The sequence below is a fragment of the Manis javanica genome, chromosome 10 (genome assembly GCF_040802235.1).
Source record: "Manis javanica isolate MJ-LG chromosome 10, MJ_LKY, whole genome shotgun sequence".
Taxonomy (NCBI): domain Eukaryota; kingdom Metazoa; phylum Chordata; class Mammalia; order Pholidota; family Manidae; genus Manis; species Manis javanica.
In genome coordinates, this window is record NC_133165.1 from 84,960,596 (window position 1) to 84,981,579 (window position 20,984).

General features: G+C 43.7%; 2 protein-coding genes across 2 annotated transcripts in view; both read left to right on the forward strand.

The window, feature by feature from the left end:
- LOC118967301 (nuclear envelope pore membrane protein POM 121-like) overlaps window positions 1-20,984 on the forward strand; it is a 33,845-nt gene that overhangs the window by 9,938 nt on the left and 2,923 nt on the right. The window contains exons 9-14 of the mRNA XM_073213485.1: window positions 2,447-2,755; window positions 5,026-5,352; window positions 7,083-7,399; window positions 7,869-7,938; window positions 17,594-17,920; window positions 19,671-19,857. The gene's annotated coding sequence lies outside the window, so the exon portion shown is untranslated. The remainder of the gene's footprint in view (window positions 1-2,446; window positions 2,756-5,025; window positions 5,353-7,082; window positions 7,400-7,868; window positions 7,939-17,593; window positions 17,921-19,670; window positions 19,858-20,984) is intronic.
- LOC140843052 (nuclear envelope pore membrane protein POM 121C-like) lies at window positions 148-19,774 on the forward strand. The gene is given in 9 exon segments (XM_073214298.1): window positions 148-589; window positions 592-624; window positions 627-917; window positions 920-1,123; window positions 2,447-2,626; window positions 2,690-2,755; window positions 5,026-5,352; window positions 17,594-17,719; window positions 19,671-19,774. Coding segments are annotated over 9 exon segments (1,773 nt in total).

Sequence of the window (20,984 nt, forward strand, 5' to 3'; positions counted from 1 at the left end):
GCCTCTCAGGCTGAGACATCTGCTAAACCCCAGGCCCCGCCTGCCCCAGGCCACACCCTGAAGCCCAGTGTTCTCTTTGGAACACTGAGCAGACCACCTGCTAACCCTTCTGCCTTGGCAGCTCCTGCTGTGTCTTCAGCACGTCCCATGTTCAAGCCCATCTTTGTGGCTCCACCTAAAAGTGGGAAGGAGGGTCCTGTGCCATCCAGCCATTCCCAAGTCACAACGGAGGCATCTTCCAGCTCTACCCACACCCCGACTACCAGCAGACTGCCCCTCACTTTCAGTCCTGTTTTTAGCAGCACAGGGCTACCTACATCTTTGCCCTTGTCAACTCCTTCCTCCTTCAGTCAGACAACTACTTCAGGCACTAGCACGAATGCCCCTCTGTTCCCTGGCCCGGCCAGTGTCAGCATCCCCTCAGCAGCGGCTTGGGGGTCCACCAATGGCACAGCCGCAGACTGCGCCCAGAAGCCTGTCTTTGGCTCTGGTGTGAGCAGTGTGACCAGCACTGTGAGCAGCATGACCAGCTCCACTGCTTCCACTGCCCAGCCTGTCCTCTTTGGGTTCCCCCTTGCCTCTGCTGCCAGCTCTGCCCAGCCATGGGCTCCATACTCCAGTTTGGCAGGCTCTGCCCACACCTGCTCCAACAACAGCCGTCACCTTCAGCCAGTCCCTGCCTGGCGCCATCCAGACAGCTGCTGGCAGCAGCACAGCCAGTTTCGGTGGCTTCAGTGGCACCCTCACGACCTCCGCCCCCATTGCCCCGAGCCAGCCTGCACTGACATTTAGCAGCACTACCACCCCAGCCTTCAACATTCCCTTAAGTTCTGGCACCAGGTCCCCCGTCCCATCCTATCCTGGAGTCACCCCACAGCACACTTTCGGAGCCACTGACAGACAGCAGATGTGGACTGCCAACCAGCACTGGCCCCCAGCTTCGGCAGCTCCTTTCCTTTTGGAAGCTCAGCAGCCCTGGCCCAACCCCAGCCAGCCTTTGGCAGCACTGTGTGGTCAGGTTTTCATGGGTTGAAACCCGCAGCCTCTCTTTTTGGCGCCATCTCCAGCACCCAGCCAGCATTTGGCAGCACCACAGCTGTTTCCTCCAATTTTTTATTTTGTGGTATCATTAATCTACAATTACTTGAGGAACATTATGTTTACTAGACTCCCCCCTTCACCAAGTCCCCCCCACATACTCCATTAGTCACTGTTCATCAGTGTAGTAAGATGCTGCAAAATCACTACTTGTCAACTATGTGTTGCACAGCACTCCCCATGCCCCCCCCACATTATACATGTTAATCATAAGGCCCCCTTTCTTCTTCCACACCCTTCTCCCTCCCTTTCCACCTATCTTCCCCAGTCCCTTTCTATTTGGTAACTGTTAGTCCTTTCTTGGGCTCTGTGATTCTGCTGCTGTTTTGTTCCTTCCGTTTTTCCTTTGTTCTTATACTCCAGAGTTGAGTGAAATCATTTGGTACTTGTCTTTCTCCACCTGGCTTATTTCACTGACCATAATACCCTCTAGCTCTATCCATGTTGTTGCAAATGGTAGGATTTGTTTTCTTCTTATGGCTGATAATATTCCATTGTGTATATGTATGACATCTTCTTTATCCATTCATCTACTTACGGATACTTAGGTTCCTTCCATTTCTTGGCTATTGTAAATAGTGCTGTGATAAACATAGGGGTGCATCTGTCTTTTTAAAATTGGGCTGCTGCATTCTTAGGGTAAATTCCTAGAGGTGGTATTCCTGGGTCAAATGGTATTTCTATTTTGAATTTTTTGAGGAACCTCCATACTGCTTTCCACAGTGATTGAACTAAATTACATTCCCACCAGCAGGGGAGAAGGGTTCCCCTTTCTCCGCATCCTCGCCAGCATTTGTTGTTGTTTGTCTTTTTGTTGGTGGCAATCCTTACTGGTGTGAGGTGATATCTCATTGTGGTTTTAATTTTCATTTCTCTATGACTAGTGATGTGGAGCATCTTTTCATGTGTCTGTTGGCCATCTGAATTTCTTCCTTGGAGAACTGTCTGTTCAGCTCCTCTGCCCATTTTTTAATTGGATTATTTGCTTTTTGTTTGTTGAGGTGTGTGAGCTCTTTATTCGTTGTTGATGTCAACCCTTTATTAGATCTGTCATTTATGAATATATTCTCCCATACTGTAGGATGCCTTTTTGTTCTATTGATGGTGTCCTTCCCTGTACAGAAGCTTTTCAGCTTGATATAATCCTATTTGTTCATTTTTGCTTTTGTTTCCCTTGCCGGGGGAGATATGTTCATGAAGTCACTCATGTTTATGTCCAAGAGATTTTTGCTTATGTTTTTTCTAAGAGTTTTATGGTTTCATGGCTTACATTCAGGTCTTTGATCCATTTTGAATATACTTTGTGTTTAGGGTTAGACAATGATCCTTATTTCCTCCTCTTTTGCAGCCACCACCTCGGACTTGGAAGCTACGACCCAGACCACCAGCAGTGGTGGCAGCACAACCTCATCACACTTCACATCTGGGGTGTCAGCAGGCACCGCTGGCAGCGGGGACTTTGTGATGAGCATGTCAGCCCCCCACAGCAGCTCCACCACTGGGGCATTTGACTTTGTGGCAGGACGGAGTGGGAGAACTGCTGGCAGGGCCCATTTCTGGGGATGCCTGAGTCAGAACTCCCTTGGTACAGCTGGCCAGAGCACACTGTTTGCCTTCTGTGTGGCCAGCACACCTCAGAACACGTCTGTGCTTGCAGGTGAGATTTGGAATGGGCTCGGTCTGCAGAGCCAGGTGCTGTTTTAAGTGCCAACACAGTCTACGCTCTTGGAGCTCTACACTGTGTGTGGTGAAGAGACAGATGTTATCTGTAAACAGCGTCAGGTAGCAGTATAACTCATGACTGGAGTAGCTATTTAGGTAGGCAATGGGCGCCTTCCTGAGACAATAGCAAACTGAGGCCATGGCCGCAGTACCAGAGTTGGGAGCAGGGACAGCGGCTGGGGGTGAGGGCGTTCCAGGCACAGGAGCAAAGGCCCGAAGGCAGAGACAAGCTTATGTTTTCATGAGCAGAGAAGAGCCAGGTGTGGCTAGAGGTTTAAAAAGGAAAGTGGGATAAAATGATGTTAAGAGACAGGCAGAAAGGAAGATCATTCATGGACTTTTAAAATGTTTTTTATTTTTTGGTATTAATCTACAATTACATGAAGAACATTATGTTTAGTAGGCTTCCCCCTTCAACAAGTCCCCCCCACGAACCCTATTATAGTCACTGTCCATAAGTGTAGTAAGATGCTGTAGAATCACCACTTGTCTTCTTTGTGTTGCCCAGCCCTCCCTTTGCCCCCTGCCCATATTATATATGCAATTTGTAATGCCCCCTTTCTTTTTCCTGCCCTTATTCCTCCCTTCTCACCCATCCTGCTCAGTCCCTTTCCCTTTAGTCCATTTCAATAGGTAGTCCATTCTTGGGTTCTGTGATTCTGCTGCTGTTTTGTTCCTTCAGTTTTTCTTTGTTCTTAGAGTCCACATATGAGTGAAATCATTTGGTACTTGTCTTTCTCTGTCTGGCTTATTTCACTGAGCATAATACCCTCTAGCTCCATCCCTGTTGTTGCAAATGGTAGGATTTGTTTTCTTCTTTTGGCTGAATAATATTCCATTGTGTATATGTACCACACCTTCTTTATCCATTCATCTACTGATGGACATTTAGGTTGCTTCCATATCTTGGCTATTGTGAATAGTGCTGAGATAAACATAGGGGTGCATCTGTCTTTTTCAAGTTGGACTGCTGCATCCCTTAGGGTAAATTCCTAGAAGTGGGATTCCTGGGTCAAATGGGATTTCTCTTTTGACCTTTTTAAGGAAGCTCCATACTGTTTTCCACAGCGGTTGAACTAATTTACATTCCCACCAACAGTGCAGGAGGGTTCCGCTTTCTCCACAACCTGGCCAACATTGGTTGTTGTTTGTCTTTTGGATGGTGGCGATCCTTACTGGTGTGAAGGGATATCTCATTGTGGTTTTAATTTGTATTTCTCTGATGACTGGTGATGTGGAGCATCTTTTCTTGTGTCTGTTGGCCATCTGAATTTCTTCTTTGGAGAACTGTTCAACTACTCTGCCCATTTTTTTTTCTTAGGTATTAACAATTTCTATTTTATTTAACAAAATGAAGAACTGTATGTTTCTTTTTGGTATTTTTAAAATTTTGTTATCATAAATTTACAATTACATGAAGAACATTATGTTTACTAGGCTCCCCCTTTCACCAAGTCCACACCACACACCCCATTACACTCACTGTCCATCAGCAGAGTAAGGTGTTATAGAATCACTACTTGTCTTCTCTGTGTTGCACAGACCTCCCCATAGCACCCGCTACATTATATGTGCTAATCTTTTCTTTTGCCCTTTCTTTTTCCCCACCCTTATCCCTTCCTTCCCTCCCATCTTCCCCAGTCCCTATCTCTTTGGTAACTGTTAGTCCATTCTTGGGTTCTGTGATTCCGGTGCTGTTTTGTTCTTTCAGTTTTTCTTTGTTCTTATACTCCACATATGAGTAAAATCACTTGGTATTTTTCTTTCTCTGCCTGGCTTATTTCACTGAGCATAATACCCTCTAGCCAATCCATGTTGTTGCAAATAGTTGGATTTGTTTTTTTCTTATGGCTGAATAATATTCCACTGTGTATATGTACCACATCTTCTTTATCCATTTATCTACTTATGGACACTTAGGTTGCTTCAATTTCTTAGCTGTTGTAAATAATGCTGCAATAAACATAGGGGTGCATCTGTATTTTTCAAATGGGCTGCTACCATTTCTTTATTTTCCTTTTCTTTCCTATCCCTGGAGAGCTATGTTCAGGAAGAAGTTGCTCATGGTTATGTCCAAGATATTTTCGCCTGTCTTTCTCCAAGAGTTTTATGGTTTCATGGCTTACATTGAGGGGTTTGATCAACTTTGAATTTACTTTTGTGTATGGGGTCAGACAATGATCCATGTGTCCTCCTTTTTTGCAGCCAAAATCTCTGGCTTTGGAGCTGTGATCCAAACCACCAGCTGCGGGACCAGTACATCAGGGTTTGGCAGCACCATCTCAGCGCCCTTCACATCCAGGGTGTCAGCAGGTCCCACTGGCAGTGGGGGCTTTGGGACAAGTGTGGATGCCCCCCACAGCCGCTCCACCACTGGGGCCTTTGGCTTTGACTCAGGACAGAGTGGGAGAACTGGTCTCAAGAACTCTTTCTGGGGAGACTTGAATCCAAACTCCCTGGGTGCAGCTGGCCAGAGCACACCCTCTGCTTTCCATGTGGCCAGCAGACCTCAGAACCCCCCTGGGTTTGCAGGTGAGATTTGGAATGCGTTCGGTCTGCAGTGCCAGGCGCTGTGTTAAGTGCTGACACAGTCTCCACTTTCGGAGCCGTATGCTGTGGTGAAGATTTAGATGTTATCACAGAAGTTATCTGTAAACAGCATCAGGTAGCAGTGTAACTCATAACTGGAGGAGCTATTTAGGTAGTCAGCGGTAGCCTTCCTGAGACAGTAGCAAACTGAGGCCATGGCTGCAGTTCCCGAGTTGGGAGTAGGGACAGTGACCGTGGGTGAGGACATTGCAGGGACAGGAGGAAAGGCTTGAAGGCAGAGATGAGCTTATGTTTTTATGAGCAGAGAAGAGCCAGGTGTGACTAGAGGTTATAAAGGAAAGTGGGATAGAATGACATTAAGAGACAGGCAGAAAGGAAGATCATTCACGGCCTTTTAAAATGTTTTTTTTTTTTTTTTGGTGTTTATCTACAATTACCTTAAGAACACTATGTTTATTTGGCTCCCCTCCACCAACTACCCCACACAAACCCCATTAGAGTCACTGTCCATCAGCGTAGTAACATGCTGTAGAATCACTACTTGTCTTCTGTGTGTAACCTAGCCCTCCCTGTGCCCCACCACATTATACATGCTAATCATAATGCCCCCTTTCTTTTTCCCTGCCCTTATCCCTCCCTTCCCACCCATCCTCCTCAGTCCCTTTCTCTTTGGTAACTGTTAGTACATTCTTGGCTTCTGTGATTCTGCTGCTGTTCTGTTCCGTCAGTTTTTCCTTTGCTCTTATACTCCAGAGATGAGTGAAATCATTTGGTACTTGTCTTTCTCCGTCTCGCTTATTTCAGTGAGCATAATACCCTGTAGCTCCATCCATGTTGTTGCATATGGTAGGATTTGTTTTCTTCTTATGGCTGAATTATATTCCATTGTGCATACATTCATCTACTGATGGACACGTAGGTTGTTTCCATTTCTTGGCTGTTGTAAATAGTGCTGCGATCAACATAGGGGTACATCTGTCTTTTTCAAAATGGGCTGCTGTATTCTTAGGGTAAATTCCTAGGAGTGGTATTCCTGGGTCAAATGGTATTTCTATTTTGAGCTCTTTGAGGAACCTCCATATTACTTTCCACAATGGTTGAACAAATTTACATTCCCACCAGCAGTGTAGGAGGGTTCCCCTCTCCCCACAACCTTGCCAACATTTGTTGTGGTTTGTCTTTTGGATGGAGGCGATCCTTACTGGTGTGAGGTGATATCTCATTGTGGTTTTAATTTGCATTTCTCTGATGACAAGCAATGTGGTGCATCTTTCCATGCGCCTATAAGCCATCTGAATTTCTTCTATCGAGAACTGCCTGTTCAGCTCCCCTGCCCATTTTTTTTATTGGAATATTTGCTTTTTGGTTGTTGAGGTGTGTTTGCTCTTTATATATTTTGGATGTCAACCCTTTTTCAGATCTGTCATTTATGCATGTATTCTCTTATACTGTAGGATGCCCTTTTGTTCTGTTGATGGTGCCCTTTACTGTACAGAAGCTTTTAAGCTTGATATAGTCCCATTTGTTCATTTTTGCTTTTCTTTCCTTTCCCTGGAGAGAGATGTTCACGATGAAGTTGCTCATGTTTATGTCGAAGATATTTTCGCCGGTTTTTCTCTAAGAGGTTTATATTTTCATGGCTTACATTCAGGGGTTCGATCAATTTTGAATTTACTTTTGTGTATGGGGTCCATGTTTCCTCCTTTTTGCAGCAATCACCTCCGGCCTTGGAGCTGTGACCCAGACCACCAGCTGCGGGACCAGTACATCAGTGTTTGGCAGCCCCTTCCCATCTCAGCACCCTTCCCATCCAGGGTGTCAGCAGGTCCCACTGGCAATGGTGGCTTTGGGACAAGCGTGGCTGCCCCCCAGAGCCTCTCCACCACTGGAGCATTTGGATTTGGCTCTGGATGGAGGGGGAGAACTGATCTCAAGAACCCTTTCTGTGGAGGATTGAATCCAAACTCCCTGGGTGCACCCTCTCCCTTCCACCTAGCCAGCTCGCCTCAGAACACGTCCGTGATTGCAGGTGAGATTTGAAATGAACTCCGTCTGCAGTGACAGGTGGTGTTTTAAGTGCTGATAGAGCCTGTGCTTTTGGAGCTGTATGCTGTGGTGAAGATTTAGGTGTTATCACAGATGTTATCTGTAAAGAAGAGCATTAGATGCCAGTGTAACTCATCTCCAGAGGAGCTATTTCGGTAGTCAGCAGCAGCCTTTCTGAGACAATAGGAAAGTGAGGCGATGGCTGCAATTCCAGAGTTGGGAGCAGGCATATTGGCTCGGGTTGAGGACTTTGCATGCACAGGAGCAAAGGTGCGAAGGCAGAGACAAGGTTATATTTTCATGAGCAGCAAAGAGCCAGTGTGGCTAGAAGTTTAAAAAGGCAGGTGGGAGGGGTGGAGCCAAGATGGTGGCGTGAGTAGAGCAGTGGAAATCTCCTCCCAAAAACACACAGAGCTATGAAAATATAACAAAGAAAAGTCTTCCTAAAATAGAGACCACAGGACACAGGACAACATCCAGACCACATCCACACCTGCAAGAACCCAGCACCTTGCAAAGGGGGTAAGATACAAGCCCCGGCCCGGCGGGACCCGAGCGCCCCTCCCCCCGACTCCTGGCAGGTGGAAAGAAACCGGAGCGGTTTTTTTTTTTTTTTGGCGAGTGCTTTTTGGAAGCCTTAAAGGGACAGGGACCCCGTTGCTAGGAAGGCAGGGTGGCGGGACAGGTGAGCGGGTGCCTGGGACCGGCACTTGAGGACGGAGGAAATCGTGCGTTTTCCCCCCTTTTTTTCCCTCTTTTTGGCGAGTGCTTTTTGGAAGCCTTAAAGGGACAGGGACCCCGGTGCTAGGGAGGCAGGGCGGTGGGACTGGTGAGAGGGTGCCTGGGACCGGCTCCTGAGGACAAAGAATATCCCGAGTTTCTCCCTGCGGGACCGGTGGGCGGATGCCTGAGACAGGCACCTGAGGACGGAGGAAATTGCGCGTTTTTCCCCTTTTTTTCCTCTCTTTTTGGCAAGTGCCTTTTGGAAGCCTTAAAGGGACAGGGACCTTGGTGCTAGGGAGGCAGGACGGCGGGACTGGTGAGCAGGTGCCGTGGACCGGCGCCTGAGGACAAAGAATATCGCGCATTTTTCCCTGCGGGACCAGTGGGCGGGTGCTTTTTGGAAGCCTTGAAGGGACAGGGACCCTGGTGCTAGGGAGGCAGGGCAGCAGGACCAGTGAGCGGGTGCCTAGGACTGGCGCCTGAGGACAAAAAAAAATCACGTGTTTTTTCCTTTTTTTTTTTTTTTTTCTGTTCCCTCTCTCATTGTTCCTGTTGCTGTTTTGGTTTGGAGAGTGCTTTTTGGAAGTCTTAAAGGGGCAGGACAGGTCACGTAGACCAGAGGCAGGGAATCTGGGGATCTCTGGGCACTCTAACCCCCTGGGCAGCAGGGAGCACAGAGGCCCCTTACGGAGATAAATAGCCTCCCGGCCGCTCCCCCTCCAACGGGGCTCCACCACTTTGGAGGAGCAGCCCCAGCCAGGCCACGCCCACAGCAACAGTGGAGATAAACCCCATAGCAACCGGGCAGGAAGCAGAAGCCCTGTCTGCACACAGCTGCCCAGCACAAGCCACTAGAGGTCGCTATTCTCCCAGGTGAGGAAGGCCACAAACCAACAAGAAGGGAAGCTCTTCCAGCGGTCACTTGTACCAGCTCTGCACACTATCTCTATCACCATGAAAAGACAAAACTACAGGCAGACAAAGATCAAAGAGACAACACCTGAGAAGGAGACAGACCTAACCAGTCCTCCTGAAAAAGAATTCAAAATAAAAATCATGAACATGCTGACAGAGATGCAGAGAAAAATGCAAGAGCAATGGGATGAGATGCAGAGAAAAATGCAAGAGCAGTGGGATGAAGTCCGGAAGGAGATCACAGATGTCAGGAAGGAGATCACAGAAGTGAAACAATCCCTGGAAGGGTTTATAAGCAGAATGGATAAGATGCAAGAGGCCATTGAAGGAATAGAAGCCAGAGAACAGGAACGTATAGAAGCTGACATAGAGAGAGATAAAAGGATCTCCAAGAATGAAACAACACTAAGAGAACTATGTGACCAAGCCAAAAGGAATAATATTCGTATTATAGGGATACCAGAAGAAGAAGAAAGAGGAAAAGGAATAGAAAGTCTCTTTGAAGAAATAATTGCTGAAAACTTCCCAAAACTGGGGGAGGAAATAATCGAACAGACCATGGAATTACACAGAATCCCCAACAGAAAGGATCCAAGGAGAACAACACCAAGACACATAGTAATTAAAATGGCTAGGATCAAGGACAAGGAAAGAGTTTTAAAGGCAGCTAGAGAGAAAAAGGTCACCTATAAAGGAAAACCCATCAGGCTAACATCAGACTTCTTGACAGAAACACTACAGGCCAGAAGAGAATGGCATGATATACTTAATGCAATGAAACAGAAGGGCCTTGAACCAAGGATACTGTATCCAGCACGACTATCATTTAAATATGATGGCGGGATTAAACAATTCCCAGACAAGCAAAAGCTGACGGAATTTGCTTCCCACAAACCACCTCTACAGGGCATCCTACAGGGACTGCTCTAAATGGGAGCACCCCTAAAAAGAGCACAGAACAAAATACACAACATATGAAGAATGGAGGAGGAGGAATAAGAAGGGAGAGAAGAAAAGAATCTCCAGACAGTGTATATAACAGCTCAATAAGCAAGCTAAGTTAGGCAGTAAGATACTAAAGAAGCTAACCTTGAACCTTTGGTAACCACGAATCTAAAGCCTGCAATGGCAATAAGTACATATCTGTCAATAGTCACCCTAAATGTAAATGGACTTAATGCACCAATGAAAAGACACAGAGTAATAGAATGGATAAAAAAGCAAGACCCATCTATATGCTGCTTACAAGAAACTCACCTTAAACCCAAAGATAAGCATAGACTAAAAGTCAAGGGATGGAAAAACATATTTCAGGCAAACAACAGTGAGAAGAAAGCAGGGGTTGCAGTACTAATATCAGACAAAATAGACTTCAAAACAAAGAAAGTAACAAGAGATAAAGAAGGACACTACATAATGATAAAGGGCTCAGTCCAACAAGAGGATATAACCATTCTAAATATATATGCACCCAATACAGGAGCACCAGCATATGTGAAGCAAATACTAACAGAACTAAAGAGGGAAATAGACTGCAATGCATTCATTTTAGGAGACTTCAACACACCACTCACCCCAAAGGATAGATCCACCGGGCAGAAAATAAGTAAGGACACAGAGGCACTGAACAACACCCTAGAACAGATGGACCTAATAGACATCTATAGAACTCTACATCCAAAAGCAACAGGATATACTTTCTTCTCAAGTGCACATGGAACATTCTCCAGAATAGACCACATACTAGCTCACAAAAAGAGCCTCAGTAAACTCCAAAATATTGAAATTCTACCAACCAATTTTTCAGACCACAAAGGTATAAAAGTAGAAATAAATTCTACAAAGAAAACAAAAAGGATCACAAACACATGGAGGCTTAACAACATGCTACTAAATAATCAATGGATCAATGAACAAATCAAAATAGAGATCAAGGAATATATAGAAACAAATGACAACAACAACACTAAGCCCCAACTTCTGTGGGATGCAGCGAAAGCAGTCTTAAGAGGAAAGTATATAGCAATCCAGGCACACTTGAAGAAGGAAGAACAATCCCAAATGAATAGTCTAACATCACAATTATCAAAACTGGAAAAAGAAGAACAAATGAGGCCTAAAGTCAGCAGAAGGAGGGACATAATAAAGATCAGAGAAGAAATAAACAAAATTGAGAAGAATAAAACAATAGCAAAAATCAACGAAACCAAGAGCTGGTTCTTTGAGAAAATAAACAAAATAGATAAGCCTCTAGCCCAACTTGTTAAGAGAAAAAGAGAATCAACACAAATCAACATAATCAGAAATGAGAATGGAAAAATCACGACAGACTCCACAGAAATACAAAGAATTATTAAAGACTACTATGAAAACCTATATGCCAACAAGCTGGAAAACCTAGAAGAAATGGACAACTTCCTAGAAAAATACAACCTCCCAAGACTGACCAAGGAAGAAACACAAAAGTTAAACAAACCAATTACGAGCAAAGAAATTGAAACGGTAATCAAAAAACTACCCAAGAACAAAACCCTGGGGCCGGACAGATTTACCTCGGAATTTTATCAGACACACAGAGAAGACATAATACCCATTCTCCTTAAAGTGTTCCACAAAATAGAAGAAGAGGGAATACTCCCAAACTCATTCTATGAAGCCAACATCACCCTAATACCAAAACCAGGCAAAGACCCCACCAAAAAAGAAAATTACAGACCAATATCCCTGATGAATGTAGATGCAAAAATACTCAATAAAATATTAGCAAACAGAATTCAACAGTATATCAAAAGGATCATACACCATGACCAAGTAGGATTCATCCCAGGGATTCAAGGATGGTACAATATTCGAAAATCCATCAACATCATCCACCACATCAACAAAAAGAAAGACAAAAACCACATGATCATCTCCATAGAGGCTGAAAAAGCATTTGACAAAATTCAACATCCATTCATGATAAAAACTCTCATCAAAATGGGAATAGAGGGCACGTACCTCAACATAATAAAGGCCATATATGATAAACCCACAGCCAGCATTATACTGAACAGCGAGAAGCTGAAAGCATTTCCTCTGAGATCGGGAAACAGACAGGGATGCCCACTCTCCCCACTGTTATTTAACATAGTACTGGAGGTCCTAGCCACGGCAATCAGACAAAACAAAGAAATACAAGGAATCCAGATTGGTAAAGAAGAAGTTAAACTGTCACTATTTGCAGATGATATGATACTGTACATAAAAAACCCTAAAGACTCCACTCCAAAACTACTAGAACTGATATCGCAATACAGCAAAGTTGCAGGATACAAAATTAACACACAGAAATCTGTAGCTTTCCTATACACTAACAATGAATCAATAGAAAGAGAAATCAGGAAAACAATTCCATTCACCATTGCATCAAAAAGAATAAAATACCTAGGAATAAACCTAACCAAAGAAGTGAAAGACTTATACTCTGAAAAGTACAAGTCACTCTTAAGAGAAATTAAAGGGGACACTAATAAATGGAAACTCATCCCATGCTCATGGCTAGGAAGAATTAATATCGTCAAAATGGCCATCCTGCCCAAAGCAATATACATATTTAATGCAATCCCTCTCAAATTACCAGCAACATTCTTCAACAAACTGGAACAAATAGTTCAAAAATTCATATGGAAACACCAAAGACCCCGAATTGCCAAAGCAATCCTGAGAAAGAAGAACAAAGTAGGGGGGATCTCACTCCCCAACTTCAAGCTCTACTACAAAGCCATAGTAATCAAGACAATTTGGTACTGGCACAAAAACAGAGCCACAGACCAGTGGAACAGATTAGAGACTCCAGACATTAACCCAAACATATATGGTCAATTAATATTTGATAAAGGAGCCATGGACATACAATGGCAAAATGACAGTCTCTTCAACAGATGGTGCTGGCAAAACTGGACAGCTACATGTAGGAGAATGAAACTGGACCATTGTCTAACCCCATATACAAAGGTAAACTCAAAATGGATCAAAGACCTGAATGTAAGTCATGAAACCATTAAACTCTTGGAAAAAAACATAGGCAAAAACCTCTTAGACATAAACATGAGTGACCTCTTCTTGAACATATCTCCCCGGGCAAGGAAAACAACAGCAAAAATGAGCAAGTTGGACTACATTAAGCTGAAAAGCTTCTGTACAGCGAAAGACACCATCAATAGAACAAAAAGGAACCCTACAGTATGGGAGAATATATTTGAAAATGACACATCCGATAAAGGCTTGACGTCCAGAATATATAAAGAGCTCACACGCCTCAACAAACAAAAAACAAATAACCCAATTAAAAAATGGGCAGAGGAACTGAACAGACAGTTCTCTAAAAAAGAAATACAGATGGCCAAGAGACACATGAAAAGATGCTCCACATCTCTAATTATCAGAGAAATGCAAATTAAAACTACAATGAGGTATCACCTCACACCAGTAAGGATAGCTGCCATCCAAAAGACAAACAACAACAAATGTTGGCGTGGCTGTGGAGAAAGGGGAACCCTCCTACACTGCTGGTGGGAATGTAAATTAGTTCAACCATTGTGGAAAGCAGTATGGAGGTTCATCAAAATGCTCAAAACAGACCTACCATTTGACCCAGGAATTCCACTCCTAGGAATTTACCCTAAGAACGCAGCAATCAAGTTTGAGAAAGACAGATGCACCCCTATGTTTATCGCAGCACTATTTACAATAGCCAAGAATTGGAAGCAACCTAAATGTCCATCGGTAGATGAATGGATAAAGAAGATGTGGTACATATACACAATGGAATACTACTCAGCCATAAGAAGTGGAAAAATCCAACCATTTGCAGCAACATGGATGGAGCTGGAGAGTATTATGCTCAGTGAAATAAGCCAAGCAGAGAAAGAGAAATACCAAATGATTTCACTCATCTGAGGAGTATAGGAACAAAGGAAAAACTGAAGGAACAAAACAGCAGCGGAATTACAGAACCCAAAAATGGACTAGCAGGTACCAAAGGGAAAGGAACTGGGGAGGATGGGTGGGCAGGGAGGGATAAGGGGTGGGAAGAAGAAGGGGGGTGTTAAGATTAGCATGCATGGGGGGAGGGAGAAAGGGGAGGGTGGGCTGCACAACACAGAGAGGACAAGTAGTGACTCTACAACATTTTGCTAAGCTGATGGCCAGTAACCATAATGTGGTTGTTAGGGGGGACCTGATATAGGGGAGAGCATAGTAAACATAGTATTCTTCATGTAAGTGTAGATTAAAAATTAAAAAAAAAATAAAGAAAGAAAGAAAGAAAGAAAAGGGGGATTACTCCTTGATAGGATAAAACTATTGGTAAATCAAAGATCAACACATGCTTTAAATATCCTTAATGTTGATCATTTAAAGGGTGTCAGATGATCAGCTATGGAGGTACTCTTTTCTGATAATATTCCTTTCTCTTAATAAAAAAAAAAAAAAAAAGCAGTTACTGTGTGCTGACCTCCAATGAGTTCTGCATAGTGGTATAGAGGGCATGTCAAAGTGTGGGCAAAGGGTCTCTTTGTTTCTATGCAGAAGATCAAGGCCTAGCTTGGATACCCAGAAAATGAACTAAGATACGATATGAGGAGGAGCTTCCGGCATCAGCACTCTCTGGAGGACTTGTGCCGGGGGATGATCATCAAAAAGCCTCCACAGGGATCTGGACGATGCTGCGGTTGTGGCTGCATCCAGTCCACCGTCTCCTGGACTTGCCATTGGAATGAGGAGGGAGATGTCTAGGCTGGCATGTGCATACAGTGAGACAACGAATTTGACCGGATCTGTACTGTTGGAACTCAACCAGGAGTTGGGAGGGGTGCAAGTTGTAGCACTCCAAAATCTCATGACTATAGACTATCTACGGTTAAAAGAACATATGGGATGTGAACAGATCCCAGAAATGGGCTGCTTTAATTTGTCTGATTGTTCAAGTACAGTTGGACAATATCCATCATATCATAGATAAATTTTCGCAAATGCCTAGGGTGCCTAAATGGTTTTCTTGGCTTCACTGGAGATGGACGGTAATTATAGATTTGCTTTGTTTATGTCACCGTATTCCTATTATGTTAATATGTGTGTGCAAATTAGTTAGTAGTTTAAAACCTATACATACTTAAGGTACTCTACAAGAAGATATGTCAAAGAAATAATCAATCCTCCCATGTTTCCTTCCGTATGCTACATCTATAGCTTTTCTTCTTTCTTCCTAATTACAACCCTTAAATAGAATTCGTGCCTCATATCGAATTTACTGAGTATCATAATTCCTCCAGGTGGTAAAGATACCTCGAGACAAGTGCTGGGCATAGAAGCCACAGGGCATAAATCTGCAAAGAAGTAAAAAGCTAACCTTTTCAAACAATATGGCTTCTCTCTCACTTACCAACTTTACATTTCCCTGTATGGCCCCGGAAGATGACTGGTTAGCCAGAGACGGGTAAGATTCCTCAAGGGAGGAAAAACCTAAGACAGGCACAGTCGCAGGTGGGCCATCAGGTGAGAATTTGGGGATCAACAGAGGTGAGGCTCAGAACCTCACCCCCCCTGCTTTGAGAGAAATCTTCTGCATCCGTGGATGTTTTGCTGCCCTTGTTTAGCCTGGATTAATACTTAGTCCATAGGCACACACCTGATCATCTGATCATCTACATTTGCCCTCTTACAGCACTAAACTATGTTTTCTACCTTTATCTTGCATCTACCTACCACTTCAGCATTTTATTAAAAATAAAAATAATAATAATAATAAAGGGAGAAATGTGGGATCAACATATAAATCAAGTACAAAAATCAAATGAATATTCATATTTGACCTGATTGTTTATAGGTCATAATGCGTGATCAAAACCGAAAGTTTCTGTGATGAATGCCCTTGTACTGTTCACCATGTAAGAATTTATTCACTATGTAAGAATTCGTTCACCATGTAAGAACTTGTTCGTTATGCTTCAGAAGATTGGAGACTGATGAGAATTAGACTTGAGATGGATTAATGATTGTACATTGAGCATTGACCCCCCCCATACTGAATTTTATTGTTGTTAACAACCATTTGATCAATAAATATGAGAGATGCCCTCTCAAAAAAAAAATGCAAAAAAAAAAAAAAAAGGCAGGTGGGAGAAAATGACATTAAGAGACAGGCAGAAAGGAAGATCATTCACCGCCTTTTAAATTGTTTTTTTTTTTTTTTTTGGTATCAATCTACAATTACGTTAAGAACATTATGTTTATTTGGCTTCCCCCTCCAAGTACCCCACACATACCCCATTAGAGTCACTGTCCATCAGCGCAGTAACATGCTGTAGAATCACTGCTTGTCTTCTGTGTGTAGACTTGCCCACCCTGTGCCCCCCCACATTATACATGCTAATCATAATGCCCCTTTTCTTGTTACCTTCCCTTATCGCACCCTTCCCACCCATCCTCCTCAGTCCCTTTCCCTTTGGTAAGTGTTAGTCCATTCTTGGCTTCTGTGATTCTGCTGCTGTTTAGCTCCTTCAGTTTTTCCTTTGCTCTTATACTCCAGACATGAGTGAAATTATTTGGTACTTGTCTTTCTCCGCCTGGCTTATTTCACTGAGCATAATACCCTCTAGCTCCATCCATGTTGTTGCAAATGGTAGGATTTGTTTTCTTCTTATGGCTGAATTATATTCCATTGTGCATACATTCATCTACTGATGGACACTTAGGTTGTTTCCATTTCTTGGTTGTTGTAAATAGTGCTGCGATAAATATAGGGGTGCATCTGTCTTTTTTCAAAGTGGGCAGCTGTATTTTTAGGGTTAATTCCTTGGTGTGGAATTCCTGGGTGAAATGGTATTTCTATTTTGAGCTTTTTGAGGAACCTCCATATTGCTTTTCACAATGGTTGAATGAATTTACATTCCCACCAACAGTGTAGTAAGGTTCCCCTTTCTCCACAACCTCGCCAACATTTGTTGTTGTTTGTGTTTTGCATGGCAGGGATCCTTACTGGTGTGAGGTGATATCTCATTGTGGTTTTAATTTGCATTTCTCTCATGACAAGCAATGTGACGCATGTTTTCATGTGTCTATTGGCCATCTGAATTTGTTCTTTGGAGAACTGTCTGTTTAGCTCCCCTGCCCATTTTTTAATTGGATTATTTGCTTTTTGTTTGTTGTGCTGTTAGCTCTTTATGTATTTTGGATGTCAACCCGTCATCAGATCTGTCATTTATGAATATATTCTCCAATACTGTAGGATGTCCTTTTGTTCTGTTGATGGTGTTCTTTACTTTACAGAAGCTTTTAAGCTTGATATAGTCCCATTTGTTCATGTTTTCTTTTGTTTCCCTTACCTGGGGAGATACGTTCATGAAGAAGTCACTTATGTTTATATCCAAGAGATTTTTGCCTGTCTTTTTCTAAGAGTTTTATGGTTTCCTGGCTTACATTCAGGTCTTTGATCCATTTCAAATTTATTTTTGTGTATAGGGTTAGACAATGATCCATGTTTCCTCCTTTTTTGCAGCCATCACCTCGGCCTTTGCAGCTATGACCCTGACCACCAGCAGCAGGACCAGTACCTCAGTGTTCGGCAGCACCACCTCATCGCCCTTCACATCCAGGGTGTCAGCTGGTCCTGCTGGCAGTGGAGGTTTTGCGACAAACATGGCTTCGCCCCACAGAGGCTCCACCACTGGGTCATTCGGATTTGGGTCAGGACAGAGTGGGAGAACTGGTCTCAAGAACCCTTTCTGGGGAGGGTTGAATGTGAACTCCCTGGGTGAAGCTGGGCAGAACATACCCTCTCACATCCACGTGGTCTGCACACCTCAGGACATGTCTGAAATTGCAGGTGAGATTTGGAATGGGCTTGGTCTGCAGAGCAAGGCGCTGTTTTAAGTGCTGACACAATCTCTGCTTTTGAAGCTGTACGCTGCGGTGAAAATTTTGATGTTATCACAGAAGTCATCCATAAACAATATCAGGTAGCAGTGTAACTCATGACTGGAAGAGCTATTTAGGTAGACAGCAGCAGCCTTTCAGAGACAGTAGAAAACTGATGTGATGGCCGCAGTTCCAGAGTTGGGAACAGGGACAGCGGCTGGGGTGAGTACTTGTAGGCACAGGAGCAAAGGCCCAAAGGCCGAGATGAGCTATTGTTTTCATGAGCAGAGAAGAGCCAGGTGTGGTTAGGGATTCAAAGAGGAAAGCGAGATAAAATGACATTAAGAGACAGGATGAAAGGAAGATCATTCACAGCCTTTAAAAAAAAAATTTTTTTTTGGTATCAATCTACAATTACCTTAAGAACATTATGTTTATTTTGCTCCCCCTTTCACCAAGTACCCTGCACAAACCCCAGTAGAGTCACTGTCCGTCAGCACAGTCAAGTGCTGTAGCATCACTACTTGTCTTCTGTGTGTAGCCTAGCCCTCCCCATGCCCCCCCACATTATACATGCTAAACATTATGCCCCCTTTCTTTTTCCCTGCCCTAATCCCTCCCTTCCCATCCATCCTCCTCAGTCCATTTCCCTTTGTAACTGTTAGTCCCTTCTTGGATTCTGTGATTCTGCTGCTGTTTTGTTCCTTACACTTTTCCTTTGTTCTTATACTCCAGAGATGAGTGAAATCATTTGGTACTTGTCTTTCTCCACCTGGCTTATTTCACTGAGCATTATACCCTGTAGCTCCATCCATGTTGTTGCTAATGGTAGGATTTGTTTTCTTCTTATGGCTGAATTATATTCCATTGTGCATACGTATCACATCTTTTTTATCCAATCATCTACTGATGGACACTTAGGTTGTTTCCATTTCTTGGCTGTTGTAAATAGTGCTGCGATAAATATAGGGGTGCATCTGTCTTTTTTCAAAGTGGGGAGCTGTATTTTTAGGGTTAATTCCTTGGTGTGGAATTCCTGGGTAAAATGGTATTTCTATTTGAGCTTTTTGAGGAACCTCCATATTGCTTTTCACAATGGTTGAACGAATTTATATTCCCACAAACAGTGTAGTAAGGTTCCCCTTTCACACAACCTCGCCAGCATTTGTTGTTGTTTGTCTTTTGGATGGCGGCGATCCTTCCTGGTGTGAGGTGATATCTCATTGTGGTTTTAATTTGCATTTCTCTGAGGACAAGCCATGTGTCGCATCTCTTCATTTGCCTATTGGACATCGGATTTTCTTCTTTGGAGAACTGTCTGTTCAGCTCCCCTGCTCATTTTTTAATTGGATTATTTGCTTTTTGTTTGTTGAGCTGTGTTAGCTCTTTATATATTTTGGATGTCAACTCTTTATCAGATCTGTCGTTTATGAATATATTCTCCCATACTGTAGGATGTTCTTTTCTTATGTTGTTGCTGTTCTTTACTGTACAGAAGCTTATAAGCTTGATATAGTCCCATTTGTTCATTTTTGCTTTTCTTTCCCTTGGGAGATACGTTCATGAAGAAGTCACTCATGTTTATGTCCAAGAGATTTTTGCCTGTTTTGTCTAAGAGTTTTATGGTTTCATGACTTACATTCAGGTCTTTGATCCATTTTGAATTTACTTTTGTGTATGGGGTTAGACAATGATCCATGTTTCCTCCTTTTTTGCAGCCATCACCTCGGCCTTTGCAGCTATGACCCTGACCACCAGCAGTGGGACCAGTACAACAGGGTTTGGCAGCACCATCTCAGCGCCCTTCACGTCCAGGGTGTGAGCAGATCCCACTGGCAGTGGGGGCTTTAGGATGAGCATGGCTGCCCCCCACAGCAGCTCCACCAGTGGGACATTCAGCTTTGGGTAAGGACGGAGTGGGAGAACTGGTCTCAAGAACCCTTTCTGGGGAGCCTTGAATCTGAACTCCCTAGGTGCAACTGGCCAGACCACACCCTCTGCTTTCCATGTGGCCAGCACACCTCAGGACACTTCTGGGGTTGCAGGTGAGATTTGGAATGGGCTCAGTCTGCAGTGCCAGGTGCTATCTTAAGTGCTGACACAGTCTCCACCTTCGGAGCTGTATGCTGTGGTGAAGATTTAGATGTTATCACAGAAGTTATCTGTAAACAGAATCAGGTAGCCTTGTAACTCATAACCAGAGGAGCTATTTAGGTAATCAGCAGCAGCCTTCCTGAGACAATAGCAAAAACTGAGGCCATGGCCGCAGTTCCAGAGTTGGGAGCAGGGAAAGCGGCCATGGGTGAGGACGTTGCAGGCACAGGAGGAAAGGCTGGAAGGCAGAGATAAGCTTATGTTTTCATGAGCAGATAAGAGCCAGGTGTGGCTAGAGGTTATAAAGGAAAGTGGGATAGAATGACATTAAGTGACAGGCAGAAAGGAAGATCGTTCATGGCCTTTTAAAGTGTTTTTTTTTTTTTTTGGTATCTATCTACAATTACCTTAAGAACACTATGTTTATTTGGCTCCCCTCTTCACCAAGTACCCCGCAGAAACCCCATTAGAGTCACTGTCCACCAGCATAGTAACATGCCTTAGAATCACTACTTGTCTTCTGTGTGTAGCCTAGCCCTCCCCATGCCCCCCCACATTATACATGCTAAACATAATGCCCCCTTTCTTTTTCCCTGCCCTAATCCCTCCCTTCCCATCCATCCTCCTCAGTCTTCTCTGTGTAGCCTAGCCCTCCCCATGCCCCACCACATTATACATGCTAATCATAATGCCCCCTTTCTTTTTCCCTGCCCTTATCCCTCCCTTCCCACCCATCCTCTTCAGTCCCTTTCTCTTTGGTAACTGTTAGTCCATTCTTGGCTTCTGTGATTCTGCTGCTGTTTTGTTCCTTCAGTTTTTCCTTTGCTCTTATACTCCAGAGATGAGTGAAATCATTTGGTACTTGTCTTTCTCTGCCTCGCTCATTTCACTGAGCATAATACCCTCTATCTCCATCCATGTTGTTGCATATGGTAGGA